The sequence below is a fragment of the Thalassophryne amazonica genome, chromosome 1 (genome assembly GCF_902500255.1).
Source record: "Thalassophryne amazonica chromosome 1, fThaAma1.1, whole genome shotgun sequence".
Taxonomy (NCBI): Eukaryota; Metazoa; Chordata; class Actinopteri; order Batrachoidiformes; family Batrachoididae; genus Thalassophryne; species Thalassophryne amazonica.
Genome location: NC_047103.1, coordinates 36,364,919 through 36,391,785, shown reverse-complemented (window position 1 = coordinate 36,391,785; position 26,867 = coordinate 36,364,919). Strand labels below are relative to the sequence as shown.

At 40.0% G+C, this 26,867-nt stretch overlaps 1 protein-coding gene across 1 annotated transcript; it reads right to left on the bottom strand.

Moving 5' to 3' along the window:
* Positions 1–845: 845 nt before the first annotated feature.
* Positions 846–20,001, bottom strand: si:ch73-264p11.1 (uncharacterized protein LOC100000923 homolog). Its single transcript, XM_034174479.1, has 4 exons — positions 19,718–20,001; positions 5,721–5,784; positions 1,959–2,136; positions 846–928 (listed from the first exon to the last, which is right to left on the bottom strand). The coding sequence occupies exons 1-4, from the start codon at positions 19,858–19,860 to the stop codon at positions 846–848; spliced, it is 468 nt and encodes a 155-aa protein (XP_034030370.1). The 5' UTR covers positions 19,861–20,001.
* Positions 20,002–26,867: the final 6,866 nt, after the last annotated feature.

Genomic DNA, 26,867 nt, shown 5'->3' with positions numbered 1-26,867 from the left:
ATGTAAAATTTGCAATCATTTCAGTTAAATGAGGTTTCTCACACAGCTATGCAAGGTTTATTGATTTATTTTCATGAGTCAAAATAAAAGAATCAAAGAAAAGAGTCAAAAGCAAAGGCAACACAAAGAAAAAAATTAAGTAAAAATGAAACACTGTACAAAGAAATACCAGAGTAAAATGCTTTCAAGAGTCATACAATACATGTAAGCATTTTTTTTTTCCTGGGGGTAAATAAAAAGTTCAGTTTTCTTGCTTCAATTATTCTGGAAAGACAAACCAGTTTGTGGTACTAGATTGACATAGTTTAGATGTTCATATCTGGTCCTTTATGAATGAATGAATGAATTTATTCAGCACACACACACAAAACAACATCAAACAAAACTTACAACGAAAGAAGACAGATTGACACTGAAAAAAGAAATGGCAGAAGCAAATACCCCTTTAACCAAAAGTAACATCGAGTCATCAGAAAGGAGTGCAAAGAAAGAAAGAAAGAAGAAAGAAAGAAACTATTCCCACTCCCATTTTCAACCACTTCAATCTCTTCAATGAAAGGACACAACCTGAGTGTTACCGAACAAATTACAATTACAATTGGCTACAATTGTCCTTTATTGGTACCCATCTGATACATTATGAGCTTAATGCTGATTGTCAATTTTAAAATTTCAGACTTGAGTAAAAGACTTCATGTACGTCCCAGTCCAACTTGCTGTAAATGGGTACTGACCTCGGCTGAGGACGCAACCTGTGTTGGACCGGTGTTCCTTCCAGGGGGAGTCATAGACTCTCATCTGCTTTAGATTCCAGAATATGGGGACAAACATGGGCACCAGCAGTCTCAGGGTCTATGCAGCGGGCGATGTGAGCGAGTAGGAGGGTAGGAGGGTAACACTTCAACATAGTCTGAATTGTCAGGAGCTTCTGGAAAAATGTGAAGAAAAATCAAAATGGAAACATTTGAGTGCAAAAGAATAACAAGGTTAGATGAAACATTTCAATAATTTAAAAATACCTGAATACAACATAGTGCATATGGCAATTATGAGGTATTCTGTGAAAATGTTCCATCTGTTGTTCAAATTATCTTCTTTTTTCAAGAAATATATTTGGAAAAAATATAGGTAAAAATGTTGATGATGATGATGAATATTATTTCTTTGGGAAAAATTTAGATTTTAGCCCCCATGTGATCATGTCTATACATACAATACATATCAGCATTTTATGCAAGTGTGCCACCCCCCCGCGCGTCATACAGTACAGGATACAGTGTTACTCTGCATTGTAAGGTTAATATGTTGGCAGGACGTAGCGGGTTTGCGCTCTGTGTTTCTACTTTGTGGAATAATCTGCCCGTGGACCGTTAAAAGGTACTTCTGATCTACTGCTAAGAACTACCAGGGCGACTGAGAAGTTTTAAGCCTGGCCCAAGAAAGAAAAGGTTTGGTTTCTCTGATCGCAAAAAATGGAGAACCACACCCTAATTTTCTGGGTCAGGCTGAAAACCTCTTAATTGCTCCTCACAGTATATGGGGGGATTTTATATTTAAAATTAGTTTGTTTTAAAAAAATGTGTTTGTATTTGATTGTTGTACTTTTTCTTAGTTATTTTTATGTCTATTTCTTTTTACATATATTTTTCATTTTTAGGTTTTGTTGCATTTTACTTCAAACATTTTTGACCTGAAAGTGCTAGAAATTATTATTGTTGTTTTTAAACAGGAGTTGCTAATCACCTCTCCCTGAAATTTTACTTACTATAATACACAAAAGAGTTTCTACAGTGAAAAGTTTTTGAAGCTTTAAGTGCCAACTATAAAAAGGTATATATTTTTAAAAAATGCATTTTGGACAGTCCCCTTTAAGGCCACTGAAGTCTTACAATTGCAGATCATCTGACTGATTTGTAGGAAATGAGCAACAGGGTGTACAAAAGAAGCAAAAAGCGTACTGTGGATCTTTTCACAGGGAGGCTCTTCAGTGTGGGACTTTCTGGGGCGGAGTAACATGGCTGTCTTCCTTTCAACGGAGTAGCGCAGATGCATGACTAGGCCTTTGTTCCTCATTTTATAGTGCCGGATCAGATCATCTAACGTTTTGAAAGGCATCTCAGACACATCTGCTGCGGACTGTCACCAGAAAAAACAACAGCATGTCACAAAATAGACATTCTACTGTTATTATAAGAAGTGCAACAAAATTACAAGTGCAACAACATTATCTTCACACCCAATCACCTCAGACAGCAATTAATCCACAATTATTACTAGTTGAATGTAATAATGGCACAAATCAGAATTAAAACAACCATACATATACATTTGATTGTTTATGTACACTAAACTTTAAGACAGTCTGTCATCCGAATTGAGGCAATGTGAGTGTGGGGTGGCCGCAGCAGTATTCCATGCAGCTGCGACCTCGGGGAGTGGCAGGGCGGAGGCAAGAGGGGTGGTAGGGTGGGGGGTGCATCGTGTGCAGATGAGATGAGTTCGTATCAGTCAGATGAGTTTGTATCAGTTTCTGTCAGTGTGTGCATAATATCTGGAGTTGCCTTGACAACATCAGACTGTAGGGGAGGGCAGAAAGATAAGAGGGGCAGCCGAATGGTTCACCAAGGCTGTAGAGGTTCCTCTGGAGGAAAACAGCGAGGCGTTGACCTTCGGAGGCTGATAAGCCTGCCATGTTTAGGGTTAAGCAGAGAAATACCATTTACAGCTCCTCTGACTGACCAAATCCAATTTATGAGTATATATGACAGGTGGTGATGAGGAAAGTCAAACATGAAGTTGAAAAAATAAAGAGAATGAAGGAAGTGAGACAGGCAGCCTCATCATATTTGATTTTTTCCCAATGATGCTGGGATAGGCTCCAGCCCCCTGTGGCCTTTAGTGGAAAAGCAGGTTCAAAAAATGGATAACAGAATGAGTATTTTCAGGCAAAAATATTTAAAGAATGTTGAAAAAATGCAATGAGAATAAAAGCACATATTAAAAGCACATATTACTGATGCGAAACCATCAGCAGATGTGTATTTCTGTGCAGATTGAGATCAACGCTTGTGGACAGTCAGTCATGTTATATACATAACACACTTCAACAGTTTGTTTTCTTCACATATCAAAATGTAAGACTATTAAAATGTGATGATCAACTCCACATTGTGATTATCAAAGAAAAGAACAACTATCAACAAGATTTATGATTATCATATAAGCTACATACTCTGCAATAAAAATGAGACAAAACCTTAGCAGAAGTATTTAAAAAAGAAAGTGTAATAATATGCTGAAGTAAAAACAAAAAAACAAAAAAAAAGATGTAGGAAAAAAGAAGGGCATGTAGATTTTTAAAATGATTATTACAACAGCCATAATAATACAAGAGCAATCAGAAATTTCTGACATCCGCCAATCTGGATCCAGATCACCTCCAAAATTCAGTGGAGTCTTCCATGCTCTAACAGACAATCCCTGAAATAGTTCTGAAGTAATCATTCAAAGCCTATATAAAGGGAAATCTTGATCCAGAATCCAGATCACCTCCAAAATTTAATTGAGTCTTCCATGGCCTAATACCTATCTGTGGTGAAAAGTTTGTCAAAATCCGTATAGTAGATTTGACATAATCCTGTTAACAGCTAGACAGACAGAAGTATAAATAAACGCTGATGATTTTATTACGTCCTTGGCGGATGTAATAATAAAACTCTCAGCATCTTTGTCTTATTTTACAGGAAGAAACCTGAAGCAGATCAATACGCTCAACTGTGTAGTCTGTTAAATGTGAATGCACTGTAGCAGTTACAGTATTTATGGAGTATAAATTGCACTTTTAAGTGTATTATCAGCTTTTTTTTCCTTTTAGGGATTTTTGTCTGTTGTAATTTATGTTTTATTATTGCATTTATTCCTTTATTTATTTATTGTGTGTGTTAGTTACTGGGAAAGTCCTATTTAAATAGTCATTCTAATTATTAATATTATAACATATGTGTGATTTTTCTGTATATAAATTGCATTCGAGTATATGTTGCAGGACCTCCTAAACTAGCAAAACACACACACACACACACACACACACGCAAAAAAACCCCTGCAACTTATACTCTGGAAAACACGGTAGTTTGAACAAATGTAACAATGTTGCTGGAGTTGTCAGTTGGTTAAAATACTGAGAAAGGATCTTCTGAGACTTTTGTTTTTTTTGGTCTGAAGAGTTTCCACTGTGGGAGGACTGATGGGAAAATACAAAGGAAGCATTCTGAGATGTTCATTTACATTTTGAACAAGCCACTGCCACATTTACAGAAACTGTACACTGATTAACTTCACTGATAACAAGAGTTATTTTTTCTGAGGCACGACTGCTTCCTCTAACATTTCTAGCTGGGTTCATAAGTCTTGATCCCTGTATGGTCTCAGTCTTCAGTTATTTTTTTAGTGATGTCAAATATAGTAGAGGGTTTTTTTTTTAAATCAGATTTATTAAGATCAAATCATTCCATGTTTTTAATTATTTTATTGAGTAATTTTATTCATGTGGTCGAGTTTACCTGATTTGTTTAATGATGTTGTGACTAATGGGGTTAATGCGTGTGTTGACACTGCAGCCACAATTTTGTGCTTTTATTCACAGTGGTTTTTCCAGATTATTCTTCTTTTGTTTGTTTGTTTGTTACCTCCGCCAAGGAGGTTATGTTTTCAGTTGAGTTTGTTTGTTGTTTGTCTGTCTGTTTGTCAGCAGGATAACTCAAAAGGTTTTGAACGGATTTTGATGAAATTTTGTGGAGTGGTTGGAAATGACAAGAGGAACAAGTGATTAAATTTTAGTGGTGATCCGGATCACAATCCAGATCCAGGAATTTTTTAAAGGATTCTTCACCATTGCGGGATAGGGGGAATTTTGACAGTCTAGTTTCTAACTCCACAAAAACAAGGCAGAAAGGCTTGAAAAAAATTAGGGTGTAACATAGTCAAATGTTCTATCAAACAACAAAGTTTGGTGATGATCGGATCCAGATTCCGGATCTGGTGATCCAGAATATGCAAAAATATAGGGAAAATAGAAAATGTATCAGTGTGAGGTGACAAACGAAGCTAGAGATGCACAACTAACACCAAATTGTAGCTGAATCTGTACTGATTCAGTAAGGTGTCATCAGATTTGATATAGCTTCAAATGTTATGGAGCTAGATCCAGAAGAAAACCTCCATTACCGAAAAATCGTTTTTAACAATAACTTTTGAACTAATAAAGACACAAAAGTGATTCCAAGTTCTAGTGGTATGTTTTCATGGTCAAGGATGTCAAATATAAAGGAAAGAAAAGTGTATGTATCATAGTTTTGGTTGTAACACTGAATTGTTGAATAGATCACTGTGCCAAGGAGGGAATCTCTTTAGGGTCAGTGACCCTATGGCCTTGTGTAGCACATGCAACACTTAAAAAATAGTTCTATTTCAGAATTTACTGTTATTTATTTAGAGAAGTGTTTCATAAATTTAGTCCTACCTGATTCAGCTAAATCTGATCATTTAAAAAATAGAATAGACTTAAAATTTTCAAATAACTGAAACACACTGTGTGATTGCTTTGAATTTCATTTAGTTTTTTTTTCCATCAGCAGTAGTGTTAGTGTGTGTGTGTGTGTGTGTGTGTGTGTGTGTGTGTGTGTGTGTGTGTGTGTGTGTGTGTGTGTGTGTGTGTTTACCATCAGAATGTAATGTCCTGAATGTGTCTGAAATAATCTGTATGTGTACACCATCCCCTGTTTACTGCAAATAAGAAACACACAATACAGCAGGATGAAAAAATGATATTCACACACACTGCACAAAAACCTTCATAATTTCATCAAAAATTTCTGTTGAAATTTTAAGAGAAAACATTCAGATTTTTTTTTTTACCCAAGGCCATCAAGTTTTGCTTTGCATCCATCTGTCTGTCAGTCTGTCTGTGCGTCTGTCTGTGCTTAGCATAAGTCCAGTCCTGTTACTGCCCGAGTCTTCAAATTCACAGGGAAGATTTTGGGACACAGACCTTGGAGAAGTTCAAAGATGGTTAACCTTGACCCATTTTAAGAGGTTAAAAAGTCACATTCTGTTTTAGTCTGATTCGTTTTTGTTTTGAGTGGCAGAGGTGACAGCCAATCAGAGTAGAGCGGCGCCGTGACATCAGTCGCAGGTCTCTTTAAAAACACTTATTACACACAAACACTTATATTACATGTTTCTCATATTATATTCTGTAAAAGCAAGTGAGAAATAAACACTTCTAAAATGGAAAATTCTATTTTTTTGAACCTAATAACACCTCTGAAGTGATTTACAAGACATTTAGCGGACGTTAGCGTGGCGACATCACAGGCTGTGAACTATGTTTCGTTTGTGTGTAAATATAACCTTTTGTCATATATTATGTAAAAACTAGCGAGAAATAAACACTTTCAGAAACCTGTAACCTGATAACACCTGTAGAGAGATTTATAAATATCCGAACAGTAGACAGTCTTGTGGATAGTTTAAACTCAGTGCTCAAAACTACACTCGACGTGATTGCGCCACCTTTGTTAAAACTGCACCCCCCCAAAACACAGTCACCTTGGTTCAATGATTACCTGCGTGACCTCAAGCATAAGGCCAGAGGTCTAGAACGGAAATGGCATAGTTCACAAATTAAAAGTATTCTACCTTGCGTGGGATGATGCTATCTCAGACTATAAGCATGCATTACTGGCTACAAAGCGGACCTACTACTCTGATTTGATCAGCAAAAACAAGCATAACTCCAAGTTCTTGTTCAACACGGTGGCAACACTTATTCATGGACAACCACCTGTTCACTTTCATTTTACAGCACAAGATTTCCTGGATTACTTTGAGAAGAAAATAGAAGACATTAGGTTAAACATATCCCAGTAAGCCTTAACCCAGCCACTACACCCTGCTATTGAGGTGGGCGCCATTACTGAGGCATTGCCTAGATTTACAGAATTTGAGAGTATCTCACTAGGCATGCTGACAAAACTCGTAATGTCAACAAAAAGCACAACCTGTCTATTTGATCCCATACCAACAAAACTGTTTAAGGACCTGTGGCCCACTCTTGGGCAGACTGTGCTGGAAATTATTAATCTTTCTTTAACTTCTAGGATCTGTTCCTAAATATTTCAAATCTGCAGTGATTAAACCATTAAAAGAAACCTAATCTTGACCCTAGTGTACTGAAAAACTATCAGCCGATTTCAAATCTATCATTTTGCTCTAAAATTCTGGAAAATGTTGTTTCACGGCAGCTTGTAGACTATCTTACTGAGAATAATCTCTTTGAGCCACTGCAGTCTGCTTTTAGAAAATATCATTCCACAGAGACAGCTCTCACTAAAGTGGTGAATGATCTTCTGCTTGCAGTGGATTCAGACACCACTATGGTTCTTGTGCGGTTAGATCTCATTGCTGCATTTGATACCGTGGATCAATCAATCAATCAATCAATTTTTTTATATAGCGCCAAATCACAACAAACAGTTGCCCCAAGGCGCTTTATATTGTAAGGCAAGGCCATACAATAATTATGTAAGACCCCAACGGTCAAAACGACCCCCTGTGAGCAAGCACTTGGCTACAGTGGGAAGGAAAAACTCCCTTTTAACAGGAAGAAACCTCCAGCAGAACCAGGCTCAGGGAGGGGCAGTCTTCTGCTGGGACTGGTTGGGGCTGAGGGAGATCATCATGGATCATCATATCTACTTGGTAGGGTGGAAAATCATTTTGGGATTACTGGGAGTGCCCTTGCATGGTTGACATCATACTTGACCAGTCCTTCTCACTGTGTTTTGTACAGTAACACTACATCTAACCTTAGTGACATGAAATTTGGGGTTCCACAGGGATCCATCTTAGGCCCCCTGCTTTTTTCCCTTTATATAGCACCCCTTGGGCACATATTGCGGCGCTTTGGGATTACCGTTCACTGCTATGCTGATGATACTCAGTTATACATGCCAATAACTGCTGGTCATCTCATCCACATAAAATCCTTAGAAGATTGCCTTGCATCAGTGAGAAGCTGGATGTCTAGAAACTTCCTACTTTTAAACTCAAATAAGACTGAAATGATGGTTCTTGGTCCAGTGAGACATCAGCATCAATTTGACTAGTTAACGCTTAGCCTAGGCTTGTCTGTGTGCCATACATCACACAGACAAAGTGAGGAACCTTGGGGTAATTTTTGATCCTTCGTTGTCCTTTGGCCTCCACATTAGAAATATTACGAGGACTGCTTTTTTCCACTTGTGAAATATAGAAAAAATTTCATCCCATCCTGTCTATGGCTGATGCTGAGACCCTGATCCATTTATCTCTTCTCGATTGGACTACTACAATGTTTTATTTTCTGGTTTACCGCAGTCCAGCATTAGGGGTCTCCAATTGGTTCAAAATGCTGCTGCCAGACCTTTGACACGAAGCAGAAAGTTCGACCACATTACACTCATTTTGGCATCCCTTCACTGGCTTCCTGTCCCAGTGAGATCAGATTTTAAGGTTCTGCAACTAGTCTATAAAATTGTTCACAGACTGGCACCTCCCTACCTAGCTGACCTAATTAAACCTTATGTACCGGCCCGGGCTTTATGTTCTCAGGGTGCAGGACTACTTTATGTTCCTAGGGTGAATAAGAAGTCTGCGGGTCACAGAGCTTTCTCTTATCATGCCCTTGTTCTGTGGAATGATCTCCCTGTGTCAATAAAACAGTCAGATTCTGTGGAGGCTTTCAAGTCCAGACTTAAGACACACTTATTTTCCCTTTCGTATGGCTAGCATACTGGCATAGTATAGTTCTACGCTTTTCACTCTTTTAATTCATTTTATTAGGAAATGGAGCATGTCGTGGCCTCAACTTTACCTAAATTCTGGGTCTTTTAGTGAAGCTCAGGGCTAGTGGCCGGCGATCACCTTAGTATTTCTTGTTTTTCTTGTTGTTTAATGCTGACAAATTATACTGTATTTCTTGTCTTTCTGATGCTTGATTCTGTTTTTTCTCTCTGTTTAAGGTGCAGCTCCATCCAGAGATTTGTGTGTTAATTGTGCTGGAGACCCCCCTGTCCTCTGCACCAACAGCTTTTCCTGTATATTCATTTTGTGAATTGTTCTGTAATTTATGTCTGTAGCATGGCCCAAGCAGAGGGATCGATACCAATGAAACAATTGCAATTTATAAAGAAGACAATGCTCATACGGCTGAAGGTATTGCGTTATATTTTTTGAGGGAGCAAGACGAAAAAAACAAAACCATTTATTTATTTGTTTGTTATGTACATTTTTAAATGTTTAAATATGCACTTGAAGCATTAAAGAAATTCATGTTAAGCATTTTAAAAAAAATGTATTGCAATATTATCATAAGGCACATTTTGTCTTGCAACATTTATTATTACACAAACATAAAATGTCAACAATAAAAATACTAAATTATCATCATCATTAATATGCATATGTCGCGGACATGAACAAGCAAAGCTCGTTAGCATCTCACCATGTCATTTAGGTCCTTCAGACTTGATTTTCAGTAAATGCTTCAGGGGAGCATTAGCATGGCAAAAACCTTTCAGCTTCTGGGGAGCTCTGCCCCCCATACCCTCGCCTTTAAGCTTTTTTCTTTTTCTTTTTTTCCAGCTGCGGCACCATCGATACCAGTGCAGATAACTCCGTCACCCAGAGAGTCGGCTTCCGAACCAATTATTTGTCATCCGGAACCTTATGCGGGAAACGTTGAAGCCTGTGCTCCGTTTTTGATGCAATATTCTCTGGTTTTTGCTCAGCGACCGGCTTCCTTCTCTTCTGATGGTAGCCGTGTCTCATATGTGACAAATTTCAAATCAAATCAAATCAATTTTATTTATATAGCGCCAAATCACAACAAACAGTTGCCCCAAGGCGCTTTATATTGTAAGGCAAAGCCATACAATAATTACGGAAAAAACCCAACGGTCAAAACGACCCCCTGGAAGGTTGGAGATTGGCCTATAATTAGCTAGATAGCTGGGTCAAGTGATGGCTTTTTAAGTAATGGTTTAATTACTGCCACCTTAAAAGCCTGTGGTACATAGCCAACTAATAAAGATAGATTGATCATATTTAAGATCGAAGCATTAAATAATGGTAGGGCTTCCTTGAGCAGCCTGGTAGGAATGGGGTCTAATAGACATGTAGATGGTTTGGATGAAGTAACTAATGAAAATAACTCAGACAGAACAATCTGAGAGAAAGAGTCTAACCGAATACCGGCATCACTGAAAGCAGCCAAAGATAACGATACGTCTTTGGGATGGTTATCAATCAATCAATCAATCAATTTTTTTATATAGCGCCAAATCACAACAAACAGTTGCCCCAAGGTGCTTTATATTGTAAGGCAAGGCCATACAATAATTATGTAAAACCCCAACGGTCAAAACGACCCCCTGTGAGCAAGCACTTGGCTACAGTGGGAAGGAAAAACTCCCTTTTAACAGGAAGAAACCTCCAGCAGAACCAGGCTCAGGGAGGGGCAGTCTTCTGCTGGGACTGGTTGGGGCTGAGGGAGAGAACCAGGAAAAAGACATGCTGTGGAGGGGAGCAGAGATCGATCACTAATGATTAAATGCAGAGTGGTGCATACAGAGCAAAAAGAGAAAGAAACAGTGCATCATGGGAACCCCCCAGCAGTCTACGTCTATAGCAGCATAACTAAGGGATGGTTCAGGGTCACCTGATCCAGCCCTAACTATAAGCTTTAGCAAAAAGGAAAATTTTAAGCCTAATCTTAAAAGTAGAGAGGGTGTCTGTCTCCCTGATCTGAATTGGGAGCTGGTTCCACAGGAGAGGAGCCTGAAAGCTGAAGGCTCTGCCTCCCATTCTACTCTTACAAACCCTGGGAACTACAAGTAAGCCTGCAGTCTGAGAGCGAAGCGCTCTATTGGGGTGATATGGTACTACGAGGTCCCTAAGATAAGATGGGACCTGATTATTCAAAACCTTATAAGTAAGAAGAAGAATTTTAAATTCTATTCTAGAATTAACAGGAAGCCAATGAAGAGAGGCCAATATGGGTGAGATATGCTCTCTCCTTCTAGTCCCTGTCAGTACTCTAGCTGCAGCATTTTGAATTAACTGAAGGCTTTTTAGGGAACTTTTAGGACAACCTGATAATAATGAATTACAATAGTCCAGCCTAGAGGAAATAAATGCATGAATTAGTTTTTCAGCATCACTCTGAGACAAGACCTTTCTGATTTTAGAGATATTGCGTAAATGCAAAAAAGCAGTCCTACATATTTGTTTAATATGCGCTTTGAATGACATATCCTGATCAAAAATGACTCCAAGATTTCTCACAGTATTACTAGAGGTCAGGGTAATGCCATCCAGAGTAAGGATCTGGTTAGACACCATGTTTCTAAGATTTGTGGGGCCAAGTACAATAACTTCAGTTTTATCTGAGTTTAAAAGCAGGAAATTAGAGGTCATCCATGTCTTTATGTCTGTAAGACAATCCTGCAGTTTAGCTAATTGGTGTGTGTCCTCTGGCTTCATGGATAGATAAAGCTGGGTATCATCTGCGTAACAATGAAAATTTAAGCAATACCGTCTAATAATACTGCCTAAGGGAAGCATGTATAAAGTGAATAAAATTGGTCCTAGCACAGAACCTTGTGGAACTCCATAATTAACTTTAGTCTGTGAAGAAGATTCCCCATTTACATGAACAAATTGTAATCTATTAGACAAATATGATTCAAACCACCGCAGCGCAGTGCCTTTAATACCTATGGCATGCTCTAATCTCTGTAATAAAATTTCATGGTCAACAGTATCAAAAGCAGCACTGAGGTCTAACAGAACAAGCACAGAGATGAGTCCACTGTCCGAGGCCATAAGAAGATCATTTGTAACCTTCACTAATGCTGTTTCTGTACTATGATGAATTCTAAAACCTGACTGAAACTCTTCAAATAGACCATTCCTCTGCAGATGATCAGTTAGCTGTTTTACAACTACCCTTTCAAGAATTTTTGAGAGAAAAGGAAGGTTGGAGATTGGCCTATAATTAACTAAGATAGCTGGGTCAAGTGATGGCTTTTTAAGTAATGGTTTAATTACTGCCACCTTAAAAGCCTGTGGTACATAGCCAACTAACAAAGATAGATTGATCATATTTAAGATTGAAGCATTAAATAATGGTAGGGCTTCCTTGAGCAGCCTGGTAGGAATGGGGTCTAATAAACATGTTGATGGTTGGGATGAAGTAACTAATGAAAATAACTCAGACAGAACAATCGGAGAGAAAGAGTCTAACCAAATACCGGCATCACTGAAAGCAGCCAAAGATAACGATACGTCTTTGGAATGGTTATGAGTAATTTTTTCTCTAATAGTTAAAATTTTGTTAGCAAAGAAAGTCATGAAGTCATTACTAGTTAAAGTTAATGGAATACTCAGCTCAATAGAGCTCAGACTCTTTGTCAGCCTGGCTACAGTGCTGAAAAGAAACCTGGGGTTGTTCTTATTTTCTTCAATTAGTGATGAGTAGAAAGATGTCCTAGCTTTACGGAGGGCTTTTTTTATAGAGCAACAGACTCTTTTTCCAGGCTAAGTGAAGATCTTCTAAATTAGTGAGACGCCATTTCCTCTCCAACTTACGGGTTATCTGCTTTAAGCTACGAGTTTGTGAGTTATACCACGGAGTCAGACACTTCTGATTTAAAGCTCTCTTTTTCAGAGGAGCTACAGCATCCAAAGTTGTCTTCAATGAGGATGTAAAACTATTGACGAGATACTCTATCTCACTTACAGAGTTTAGGTAGCTACTCTGCACTGTGTTGGTATATGGCATTAGGGAACATAAAGAAGGAAACATATCCTTAAACCTAGTTACAGCGCTTTCTGAAAGACTTCTAGTGTAATGAAACTTATTCCCCACTGCTGGGTAGTCGATCAGAGTAAATGTAAATGTTATTAAGAAATGATCAGACAGAAGGGAGTTTTCAGGGAATACTGTTAAGTCTTCTATTTCCATACCATAAGTCAGAACAAGATCTAAGATATGATTAAAGTGGTGGGTGGACTCATTTACATTTTGAGCAAAGCCAATTGAGTCTAATAATAGATTAAATGCAGTGTTGAGGCTGTCATTCTCAGCATCTGTGTGGATGTTAAAATCGCCCACTATAATTATCTTATCTGAGCTAAGCACTAAGTCAGACAAAAGTTCTGAAAATTCACAGAGAAACTCACAGTAACGACCAGGAGGACGATAGATAACAACAAAGAAAACTGGTTTTTGAGACTTCCAATTTGGATGGACAAGACTAAGAGTCAAGCTTTCAAATGAATTAAAGCTCTTTGACCGTTCGTCATTGGCATTACCGGGGTGTAGTGCAGCGGGAACGTACCTCAGTCAGAGTGGTGGGCCGATCTGTGCCGTTCGCCATTTCGGTAGTTCCACCCCTCCCGATAGGCTGGTGGTATGGTCGGTTTAGGGGCACCGGACGTATTTCCGGTTTTCTGCTGCGCTTAGGGGATGGGACTGGGTTAGTTTTTCCTGTTTCCTTCCCCGGCTTGGTAGTTTTGTGCCGTTCGCCAAAATTGTACTGACAATAGGATCTGGGAGTAATCTGGGGTCTTTCGGGGTGCTGGGGAGGGTAACAGGGTTTCCGGTTGTTTTATTTGCCCCCGGGGTGGTTTAATGAAGTCCGCCGGGGGTTGGATTTTTGTGTTTTTTATGTTTCCTTCCAGGTTCCACCTCCAGGGTTGATGGGACGGTCCTCTGGGGGGGAATTGATTGTGGGGCCGAATAGCCAAGTGTGGCCGGGTCTGGGGTTCCTGGGTTGTGGGGAGGGTGCCTCCTGGGGTTGATGGTACGGTCCTCTGGGGGGGCGCTGTTGCTCCATGTATACCTGGAACTGGCGGTAAAGGTCTTCTGGGGGGTGTTGAGCTCTGCACGTCGTCTGGAAGGGTTGTTTGTTATTTTTCTTTGTGAAATTGTGTTTGTATTGTGTTGTTGGGGCTATGTTGGGTTATTGGATTTGGGAGTTTTTCTTTTTTCTTTTCTTCCCGGGGTTGGATGGGACGGTCCCCTGGGGAGGGTTTGGGTGGGTTTTGTGAATCGCACAACAACGTACAGACAATAACAATATGGTGACTGTCAATCATACACCAGGTGACGTGTGGGCAGGCTCGACGATAGAAGACGCCTGGAGAGAGAAGAGCCGGATCCCCACACAGCTTCCACCACCAACGGAGCTGAAGAACACCGGAGCCGCCAAGCCCTGCGCCCCAGGTGGCCGCTGTCTTCAGCAGTCAGACCCGGTACTGCTGGCAGAGAACAAAGACAGTCCAGATGAGTGTGAGTTCGCACACTCAGTAATCCACAGTCTGTCTTAAGTAAAGGAGGGAAAACCTCCACCTCCAATCACACACACTCGTGCAGCTCCTGGTCAACCACTTATCTGAGTTGGGGTGTGAGGCGAAGCCGTCGCTGTCACACCAAACGCCAATCCTCCAGATAAGGAAACACTCCAGGAAAACGGCTGCAAATAGAAGTTCAGGTTAAACACACACAGTGTCAGGCAGCAGAGAAATTACCTGAATGGTAGTTGATTTCTCGGCGAGGAGGTGGAGTTGCAGTCCGGTCTTTGTAGTGGTGATGATGGGTGACAGCTTGTGTTGATTGTTGACAGCTGTCACCTCCAGCAAAGCCGACGCCCTCTTGTGCTTGAAGCCCGCACTTCAAGCAGGGCGCCATCTTGTGGTGGTGGGCCAGCAGTACCTCCTCTTCAGCGGCCCACACAACACAGCCGGCCTTCCAGCCGCGGTGCCCTGTCCTGCTGTCTGCTGTGGACTTAGGGAGCGTTACACCGTCTGCTTCCTGTCGTGGACCCCGGAGGGAGGTGCTGTTCTCGGGCCTGGTCTGTTCGGTCGCCGGGAGGCTTCCCGTTGATGGGGGAGTACTGTTGTGTGTTGGGGGATTTGGCTGGACATTTTGGTGCTGTTTTCTTTTCTTTGCTCTCCAGGTGGTATGCAAACTGTTTTTTTCTGTGGAGAAGGTCCTGGCGGAAGAGTCCTTCACCCTCATCAGAACTATTGGCTGCACCTGTGGAGGATGTTCACGTGCAGGCCTAACAACTTGCAGCACCTGTGGATGATGCTCACGTGCAGACTTAAAGACTTTCAGCTGAAGCAGATAATGAGATGGCGTTCTGCATTTAAGCCATGAGTGATTCGAGCAGACTTGCTGGGAACTCGACCTTGTGACGTTCGGTTGTGAGACGCTGAGGACCGCGCCAGGGTTTGACACATCGTGCCTGTGAAGGAGGACGGGTGAGGGACACATGCTGTCAGCACACATCAGAGGTAATTATCGTCTGAATAATCATTAATAGTAATTTGGCGTTTTGTTACGCAGTATATCTGAACATTGATGAGAATTGTGCAGTTTGCTTCTCACTGCCGTGGCGTACGGATTGATGATCCTCCACCTGTTGTGAGAAGCTACTCATTTACATAAAGCTTAAATTCAGACCTGAATGTGTTGCTGATAGTGTGTGCCTCTGAAGGATATTTGTTGTAGCTCTGTTGACTTACCTCACCTTTTCCGTCCTTCACAGAGTCAGTTTGTCGTATCCACCTGGGGGGTGTGCATTTATATAGTGCTTTTCCATTTGCATCAGACGCTCAAAGCACTTTACAATAATGCCTCACATTCACCCCGATGTCAGGGATGAAGGGCAAGAACACATTCCTGATGAATGCCATAGAAGGTACTCACTACACACCAGGAACAACTAGGGGATTAAGGACCTTGCCCAAGGGCTCTTTGTGATTTTCCGGTCAGGCTGAGATTTGAACCGAGGATCCTCAGTTGTTAAGCCCAACGCTTAACAACTGACCATCACCTCCCCACCACATTAATAAATAATTCCAGATATTGGGGCCATACAAATGAACTCTTTAAATATAACACAACGCTAAAATATCCTTGGCTGTGTGAGCATAAAAATAGGAAACAGAATGTGACCTTTTAACATCTTAAAACAGGTCAAGGTTAGCCAGCTTTGAACGTGTCCAAGGTCTGTGTCCAAAGAATGGTCCCTGTGAATTTGAAGACCCTGGCAGTAATAGGACTGGACTTATGCTGAGCAGGGGCGTAGGTTTGCATATGGACCATAGGGACAAGTCACAACCAATATTTTGGGATGGCAAAATAGTCCCTACCAATATTTAGCATTTTTGTTTATATAACAAAATCATTCACTATTTTTTTTTGCGAACTCGATACTATAATTTTAGTCATCACGTTTTGTGTTTTCGACGTGCCAGAATGACAGGGTTACCCATGTTGCAATTTCATTGGCTCACGTTCTTCTCACATGGCCGTAAACAAAGCGCATCTCGTGGCAGGCAGTGCTTCATTTGTAAAGTGGGAGGTCCCAGAGCGCAGAGGATGGGTGGCTCCGGTGCAGTGTTGCCAGATGTACGATAATTATCGTATTTGTACGATAGTTTTGCCATCTGTACGATGTACGATCTATAATGGGAAAAAACCCAATATGTACGATAATTTCAGTTGGTTGCCCAAACACGCATCTCTCTCTGACACCCAAGAATCATTTTGCAGGCGTTGCACTCAGGTGGCATCAAAGACACACCACACACAGGGCTGCTGCTGGCTTTGGGCTGCCGGGACAGTCATTTGAAAGCCCGCCCCCTCCCCATACAAAGTAATGAGTTCCCATCCAATCTCTGCAGGACAGGACAGGAAGATTCCCCAACCAACATCTTTTTTTTTTTTTTTCGAAACTGTATTTCAACAAATGCAGTAACAAACGAACAAAACACAAGAGCAAAGAGATATACAAGAAAAAAAAAAAAAAAAAAAGTTAAAGTTCCTTATGGAGGTGTCAACATTTTTTCTGTGTTCAGCAAAATCTGCACAAGTGTCCATGGCATCGGATGACGACAGCGACCTCGAGGTTGAATTCGACTCTTTCTAGTCTGGTAATTAACACATGTTTGTGTTACTTCACAGTCTGCTTGTGCATTTGCGTTCTTTTTGTGCCATAGTTTCCCCATTACTATAATTACTGTTTAAAAATGTGACATAAAATTCTTTGTAAATTAAAAAAAAAAAAACGCTAAAATAGCTACGTTGTATGCGTTTTGTTTGTGTACGATAATTTCTCCCAAAATACGATAATTTTGAGGTTTTGGTACGATAGTTTCATGTTTCATATCTGGCAACACTGCTCCGGTGCAGAAAAACAAGAAGGGCGGGGTGGAGGGCTTGCGAACAAAGCTGTGCGCCACACTTAAAATAAACTGCACACACCTTCACAAATGACACTAATACCCTGCTTTTTCCTTAAAAAATACATTTATGTTTGCTGTCTGTCTATGTACTTTTCTGTCACTTTTGCGCTCTTTTTCATACTTTTCCCTCGTTTCAAAAGTCACCGAACGCACTTTACCGTAATATATGCAACATATAGCATGCTGTTGGAAAGCACGGGTTCTTGGCTTGCTGTCAGTGTTGAAATTTTTCAGAGTGAGGGCTTACATGAGAACTTACGGTAATGAGAATCAGCGGCGCATTAGTGTGAAACTTCCGTGTTTTTCCTCTGCGTTATGACATCACAGGCTTACGTTTACCGTAATACACCCTATATATCATTGGAAATCCCTTTTTTTTTGGCAAATTAGGTTGCCAGATACCTACAACTGCATTATTGATGAAGAGAATAGATTATACATCTTGTTTGCAAAAACTTTTTTTTTTTTTTGTTAGCTCCACAAGTATTTTTTTTGTTGTTGTCTTGTTCTCTCAGGTGTAGGCCTATAGAATAGATTCGTGATTTTGGGTGCAATTTTGTTATTTAAGCTATTTGTTTGTTTGCCTACACACTTAATATTGTAAATAAAGTGTTAAATTATTCAGCATTATGTCATCATATGTTATGTATTATGCTGTACTTGTGCGTCTAATGGTATGAGTGGGTTAGGGGGTGATGGTGGTGAGCAGGGGGGCCGGGTGGGGGGGGTGGTGGTATTGTCCCTACCAAAGCTGAGACCAAACCTACGCCCTTGATGCTGAGCACAGACAGACAGATGGACGGACACAAAGTCTTCACAGTACCCAATGGCCATATTTTGGGTTTGGGTAAAAACACAAGCTATAGAATTTCAGGATCTGATTAATTTTAAGACAGCACAAATAATATTCAAAGCAAGAAATAATCTACTGCCAAATAAAATAAAGAAAATGTTTTTAGACAGAGAAGGGGGATAGAACCTCAGAGAGGAACTGAATTTAAAAATACTGTATGTTATTTTGAAAAGTATGTGTATTTCTGTGTCAGGGGTAAAATTATGGATTAGTCTAACAGATGAACTTAAGCAAAGTAAAAACATACAACAGTTTAAAAGAATATACAAAATACAAATTTTTAATAAATATCAAGATGAAGTGCAGTGGTTTAATCAGGACAGTAATGGCACTGTAAAAAGAAATATTGTGTCATTCTTTTGTTTTTGTTTGTTGTTTTCGATAAGAAAACTAAACATTGGTTTGAAACTGTAATGGTGTAAATAGTTACGTAATGGGTTAGGAATATATCAGTTTACACTTCTGCCTATTCCATTTTGAACATGTCAGGAGAAGGAAATGTAAATGTTTGAAGATGCTTGAAATAAATTCCATGATTATTATCCTGTAATGCTAACACTAATAACAATACTGCCAACAGACCACAATAAAACTGAGAACAAGACGTATACAAAGAAATAATTTCATTACAATTAGTAAAACTACAAAAATTACAAAATGTGTGTGGTTGTGGTTCACAACAAAGCCGCCAGACTTCTGACACAAAACAGAAGGTGTGAACATATTACACCCATTCTGGTATCTTTGCACTGGCTTCCTGTCTCTGTGAGAGCAGATTGTAAGGGCTTGTTATTAACTTATAAAGTTCTTCATGGACTGGCGCCTTCTTATCTGCCCAATTTGGTGAAACCCTATGTGCTGGCCCAGGTTTTGCAGTTGCAGGATACGGGACAATTATGTGTTCCCAGGGTGAAGAAGAAATCAGGGTGTCAAAGAGCTTTTTCTTATCGTGTACCCGCTCTGTGGAAAAGTCTCGCTGCGGCCGTGAGGCAGTCAGAGTCCGTGGACATTTTTAAGACTTAAAACATATTTTCATTCTCTTTCTTATGAATAGCTTTTATTTTTTATGTGTTTTATTCTTTTACTTGTGTTTTTAATTATGTATTTGATTTTTTTTATTTGCTCACTTATTTTAAATTTTATTTTGAACTGTTCTGTGTGAGGTACCTTGAGGCAACGTTTGTTGTGATTTGGCACGTTATAAGCTGATTAAATTGAACATACCTTGGTTACAGTTAATTAATACAAAAGTCATTTCTTGCATTTTTATTTTTGTTCTTTTTCTTTTTTTTCTTAAAGGAGTGCATAATAGATTTGTAATATTGGAAAAAAGCATCATCAAATTAATTAATCATAATCAAATTGCCTGACCTCTTAATTTAAAAGCAGTGATAATATAAAATAACAGTTTGGGTTATGTACCCAGAGCAGACTAGGCTTTGTCTTAGCAGCTTACAAATGAAAGAGAGTTTGTGTGACCCGGGTACCATGATGCGGACTACTCACTAAACACACAGGCACATGGCCCCCTGTATGGTCTCGCTGTCTCGAATCAGGTAGGCTCCATCCTTGTTGATCTTTCCCAGAAGGTCCTCAGCCTTCTTCTTGTTGATGGCACCGTGATAACACATGGGGAGGGCCGCTGCCATGGCGATGAGCAGACGTAGCAGACGGGATAACCAAACACACCTCACTGTAGGCCGACTTATTGCAACGGCTTTGCTTCTTAAGACAAATTGTCCTTCAAAAACTCAACAAGGTGTGAAAATGTCTTCTTCTGCTACTTGTGGTAATTTGGTTGATTTTCTCCCCTCCGCTGTGGTCAGTGAAAGGAGCAGAGGCAGAGTAGTCCTGAAGAGGAGCCGCAGGCAGCAGCACGAACACGGTCAGTGTGCAGCAGAGACGTGTTAAAAAAAAAAAAAAAAAAAAAAAAAAACACTGACTGTCAAACTGTCAGGCCAGTCAGCGGTTTGGTTGGTTTTTTTGTTTTGTTTTTTTGTCAGCAAGCACGAACGACTGCTGTCTTCATTTTGCCTGATTCACAGACATGCTCTGAGGAAACCCTGCCCACAAACAGCAAAAAGCACATGGACAGAAAAAAAGTGACAAAAAAAATATTCTGCAGAGCCTGAAGTAGTAGAGTTTCAAACTATTCTAGATTTTTGTGCGTTATTTCCCAAATTACTGCCTGACACGTATGTTTGGAATTTTTGATAACTTCACAACAGTTTTACAGAAATCTGGCTCTAAAGTCACTCTTACTATGCAGTGTGCACTAGGATGTATCCTGGACAGACGACGGGATGTCCTTAGTACTAGGTTTCTTCTGAGGATCCTTGGGTACCACTGGAATCAGTTTGTGTCATACAAATGGTTACTTGGGGAAACACAGATAAGGTGCACTACACGCCTCCTGAGGCAGCATCAGCTACGACAATAAGGTCATGTGGTGCGCTTCTCCATGCATGAGCCAGCACATAGGTGGTCCAATGTTAAGGATCCTAGCAGCTGGAAGAGGTCATGAGGACTCCTCTCTTTCACCTGGCTGCAGCCAATGTCTGGTTACTTGCGGGAGGTGGCACCTGTTGTCTGCCTGAGTGGTTGCCAAACAGAATCCCAAAGCAGTTCTGTAGAGTGGAGGCAACACATGACACCAGTGCAAGCTGAAGGTACCAGACCTGACCAGAGTTGAAAAGGATAAATTCCACGTGAGTATGAAGCATGAGATTCAGGAAGTCCAAAGAGGTCTTGGTACTTTTTCAGGCAACCACCTGCTGACCAGAAGGTGGCAGAAGTGGAAGGAGCAGGATTTGCTCACTAAAACTCTGTCTACATGAAGAACAAGAGCAATCAGAGATTTCTGATGTCCGCCAATCCGGATCCAGATCACCTCAAAAATGCAGTGGAGTCTTCATTGCCGTAATGCCCTCAAAGCGCTGTAGACATCAATGCCTCACATTCACCCCGATGTCAAGCTGCTGCCATGCAAGGCGCCCACGACACACCGGGAGCAACTAGGGGATTAAGGATTTTGCCCAAGGGCCCTTAGTGATTTTCCGGTCAGGCTGGGATTTGAACCGAGGATCCTCTGGTCTCAAGCCCAACGCTTAACCACTAGACCATAACCTCCCCTAAAGCCTATATTAAGTGAAACTTGATCCAGAATCCGGACCACCTCCAAAAGTTAATGGAGTCTTCCTTGGTCTAATATCTATCTGTGTTGAAAATTTTGTCAAAATCTGTGCAGTCTGGTGTCTAATTGCACCATCTGGGCTCCTTTTCTGTTTTTCCACCAGTGATTGTATGTTTTCTTCCTGCACTCATACATTACTGTAACTCTCGGCACTGTTTCAGTACTTTTGAGGTATTCGCACGGCCTAGATGTTAAATTACATGCATTTATCCTGACTTGAGCAAGTACAGGGCGTGATGCACTCAGTGCAGTGTGGTCAGAGTCTGTGCAGCTATTAATAACCATCGCTGGTGTGGCTCCAACCTTCCACAGCACACGCGCCTTAAGGCCCCAATCAGTGATCAGGATCACCTATACTTTATGATCATGTGCAACATATAATTTTTTTCCCCCATTTTACTGCATTTTGTTTTGGGTAAAATGACATTTTTTCAGGTTGACATTTCAGAGCCTGCAACAGCTGATGTTGCAAACTGTTACTAAATGTTGGTCTGTGAGATCTGTTGTTATATTTTCAAGTTCCTCATTACAAAAGCACTGGATGTTTCAAATCAAAACTAAACAGAGGTGTCAAGTAACGAAGTACAAATACTTTTTAGGTATCTATACTTTACTCCATTACTTATTTTTCTGCCTACTTCTGACATTTTCACACAAGTATCTGTACTTTCTATTCCTTACATTTTTAAAACAAACAGCCTCGTTACTCTTGGCTTCAGCGCCGGTGGATGACGGCGGAGGAGGGAGACGATATCAAGAAGTCCCTGGACTTTTTGTCTGAGGAAATCTCTGTTGTTAAAATGCAGCAGAAATCCTTTATGGAGCTGGTGGAAGAAGTGAAGGCTCTCTGGATCCAGAATGCCGAGAAAGACCGGCGTCTGGTGTACCTGGAGAACCGTGTTGCGGAGTTGGAACAGTACACAAGGATGAACGACGTTATTATTACAGGAATTCATATTAAACCTCAATCCTACGCACGGGCGGTGTCAGAAGACAGCGGAGGGGAGGCCAGTGAGCAGGAGGCCAGCTCAGTGGAACAACAGGTGGCTGACTTCCTGCAATCTAAAGGTATTCAAATGGACTGTAATAACATTGAAGCGTGCCACCCCCTGCCCAGGAGAGAGGATGGAGACAAGCGAGCTGTTATAATGAGGTTTGTCAACAGAAAACATAAAATGGCATTGTTAAAACAGGGACGGAAACTCAAAGGAACAAACGTATTCATCAATGAACATCTGACCAAAAGAAACGCAGACATCGCCAGGAAAGCTCGTTTCTTAAAAAAGCAGGGAAAAATTCAACAGACATGGACATCCAACTGCAAAACATTCATCAAACTGAACGGAACACCAGAACAAGAGAAGGTTATGGTAATCAGGAACATCGAGGAACTGGACAAATACAACCAATAAGGTATGAGGACACAAACACATCACAACACCATGACACAGACCAGAGGAACCTATTCATCTACTACATCATCTACATCTGGAGACAAGAAGGATATAACTCACAGGATTGCTGATCATGGAAAAGTAGAACTGAGAACATTTAAATACACAGACCACAATGTACTGGACTTGGAGCACGATATAGACCCGGACAATAATTTCTTCTCAAATATCAGTGACAGTTGTTGCTATTATACAGATGAACAGTTTAATCGGATCATTAAAACGGATAACAAATGATCAATAATCCATTTCAACAGCAGAAGTCTGTAAGCAAACTTTAACAACATTAAAGAATATGTAAGTCAATTTTAAAAAATATTTAACATAATTGCTATATCAGAAACATGGATCAATGAAGATAAAGGAATGGATTTTGAACCGATCGAAGCAGTGGTTCGCAGATTGAAGCAATGCTTCGACCTATTGTTTCGTTTATTTCTTTCTTTCGCTTAATTTTCCCCCACAAAAACCCTAAAGAGCATACTTCTGTGAGTATTATTTACCTTTTCTATGTTAAACCGACCTGTTATGGTCTTCTGAAACAGTTGATAGATGTATTTTATAACTTAAAACGGGAGCGACGCTAATGCGTTAGCATGTCTATGGCATTTTCAATGTTAAAAGTTAGCATGAAGCAGTTCCAGCTGTCTTCACGTTCGGGTGCATTTGTTTTCAAATTGGAATATTTCTTAAATTTATTTTTGTTTATATATTAATAATCTAATGATTATTATATACAATTTCAGAGAAAGAGACAAAAAGAACCTGAATAGAAACACAAAATAAAATATAAAAGCAACTAACAATGAACATACATACACTCAACAAAAATATAAACGCAACACTTTTGGTTTTGCTCCCATTTTGTATGAGATGAACTCAAAGATCTAAAACTTTTTCCACATACACAATATCACCATTTCTCTCAAATATTGTTCACAAACCAGTCTAAATCTGTGATAGTGAGCACTTCTCCTTTGCTGAGATAATCCATCCCACCTCACAGGTGTGCCATATCAAGATGCTGATTAGACACCATGATTAGTGCACAGGTGTGCCTTAGACTGCCCACAATAAAAGGCCACTCTGAAAGGTGCAGTTTTATCACACAGCACAATGCCACAGATGTCGCAAGATTTGAGGGAGCGTGCAATTGGCATGCTGACAGCAGGAATGTCAACCAGAGATGTTGCTCGTGTATTGAATGTTCATGTCTCTACCATAAGCCGTCTCCAAAGTCGTTTCAGAGAATTTGGCAGTACATCCAACCAGCCTCACAACCGCAGACCACGTGTAACCGCACCAGCCCAGGACCTCCACATCCAGCATGTTCACCTCCAAGATCGTCTGAGACCAGCCACTCGGACAGCTGCTGAAACAATCGGTTTGCATAACCAAAGAATTTCTGCACAAACTGTCAGAAACCGTCTCAGGGAAGCTCATCTGCATGCTTGTCGTCCTCATCGGGGTCTCGACCTGACTCCAGTTTGTCGTCGTAACCGACTTGAGTGGGCAAATGCTCACATTCGCTGGCATTTGGCACGTTGGAGAGGTGTTCTCTTCACGGATGATGCGAAGGAGATGTGTTGCACTGCATGAGGCAAATGGTGGTCACACCAGATACTGACTGGTATCCCCCCCCAATAAAACAAAACTGCACCTTTCAGAGTGGCCTTTTATTGTGGGCAGTCTAAGGCACACCTGTGCACTAATCATGGTGTCTAATCAGCATCTTGGTATGGCACACCTGTGAGGTGGGATGGATTATCTCAGCAAAGGAGAAGTGCTCACTATCACAGATTTCAACTGGTTTGTGAACAATATTTGAGGGAAATGGTGATATTGTGTATGTAGAAAAAGTTTTAGATCTTTGAGTTCATCTCATACAAAATGGGAGCAAAACCAAAAGTGTTGCGTTTATATTTTTGTTGAGTATATATACAGAAGTGTTTCCTGTGAACACCTAGTGACTCTTCCACCTCCATTTCATCCCTGTTTTATTTAAGTTTAATGACAGTTTGTTTCGGTCAAACCATATTTTCAATGTGTTAATTTCTTTAGTGATTTTCTCCAGAACTTTCTGCCAAACTAGAAAACTGCTGCATCCTAGTAAGAGCAGAATACTACTGGAATGAATCTGAATAAGGAAAGTTGTTTTTTTTTTTTCCTTCACTAAATGGATGCTGCACTCACTGCAGTTTGTCTGGAATAGTTCCAGATTGCATTTCAGAGCTTCTAGAATTGAAACATTTTCATGCAGGTGGTGTTGGGGGGTAATTTTGGGTCTTGGGCCACATGTAGAACGAATCAGTTTTTAAATTAAGCTTTCAATTCATATAGTGGCATCTACCTTTTTTTTTTTTTTTTTCAAAGGTTACTTTATACTTTTATATTTTAAGTAGGTTTTGGAGCACATACTTTTTCACTTTTACTTGAGTAAAGAGGTCAAGTTGATACTTCAACTTTTACCAAAGTGTTTTTAAACTGCAGTATCTATACTTCTACTTAAGTAACAAATGTGTGTACTTTTGACACCACTGAAACTAAATGATTGTACACCTCATTTAAAATATTTGATCCCCCTCCCATTTTACAAAATCATGTTTTTTAAAACCAATAAATAAAATAATAATTATTATTTTTTAAAAGTGTATAAAAAACAACAACAATAAGAAAGCGCCTTCCAGGTGGTTTCATATTCATACTGGAATCCCTTGTTTGTTCCTATGGTGAAGCTTATGACACACATGATGACGTGATACAGAGAAGGATTTTCTTTCACCAAAACACAAAATCTAGGCTTGTATCTCAGGTGTACCTTCTGGCAAATTGTAGCTGAACTTTCAGGTCTTCTTTTTAATAAAACCCTCCTCTATATGTTGTGTGAAGCGCCTTGAGACGATTTCATCGTGAATTGGCGCTATATAAATTAATACATTTGAATTTGAATTCTATACCATTTCATCATGAAGCTGTATAACTCGGGATACAAAATGCAAAACATGCACTATGTAGAATTTCTCCAGTCACAGCCACAGCAGCCTGAAACTTTTTCTGGGTTGTCTGGGTGTCTTGGTGGCTTTCCTCACTCTCCTTCTTGCACAGTCACTCAGTTTATGAGAACTGTCTACTCCACACAGATTTACTGCAGAGTGCCATACTACTTGCATTTCTTCATAACTGATGTACAAGTAAATAAAGTTCAAGACATATTCAGTGACTTGAAAATGTTCCTGTATCCATCCTGACTTGTCTGAAGAAAAATGGCAAAACAGATTATTTACAGGTATTATACCAAAGTGGCCCATTACTTTTGCAACCCATCATCTTGGCTTTTATATTTTTAATTAATTTATATCAAGTTGTAGAGATTTGCTCTGAGTCTATGGAGTTTAAGGAAGATAATTTCAGAAATTATTATATTGAAAATCCTGATTTACTTTTTGTATTTGAAATGGTATAAACAAACTAAAATGCGTGAAATATCAAGCAGCCCAACAATTTTGGAGGGCACTATATGTAATGCTATTTAATTAATGATGGGTTTTTCTCATTAATGGGATTACCAAATGGCTTGAAATTTGCCAAAAGCTACAACACAGAATGGCCGAGACACATACAGAAAATCCCTGATAAAAACCGCTATGTGGCGCTAATAATAAATATATTTTGACACAAATAACTTGTAATAACTTGTGATACGTCAGCCACACATAGAAAACAGTCATACTGTTGCAATCAGTGGAGGGAGCTCTTTCCACGAGTATAGGCTACACCCATTTGTGCCATGATACCTTTTTGAAAAATTCCAAAATATGGAAAATGTGAACCTGTCTCTGGATTTTTCATATAGAAAAGTCAGATTGGCATCATAAGGTTCTCTGTTTCATGACTCTGAAAAACTGGATTGGAAACTTTCAGGTATTTTGCTCTGTTTTTTACTTTGTGTTGGACCTTGTGCACAACTATTTAATTTATGATGGGTTTTCTCATTAATGAAATAACCGAA

Coding starts and splice junctions, on each gene's coding strand:
- si:ch73-264p11.1 (XM_034174479.1), bottom strand. CDS start 19,860: ATGGCAGCGGCCCTCCCCATGTGTTATCACGGTGCCATCAACAAGAAG. Junction 2,137..5,720: donor CAGGACATTACATTCTGATG/GTAAACACACAC, acceptor TTCTGGTGACAG/TCCGCAGCAGATGTGTCTGA. Junction 929..1,958: donor TCCCTGTGAAAAGATCCACA/GTACGCTTTTTG, acceptor ACATTTTTCCAG/AAGCTCCTGACAATTCAGAC.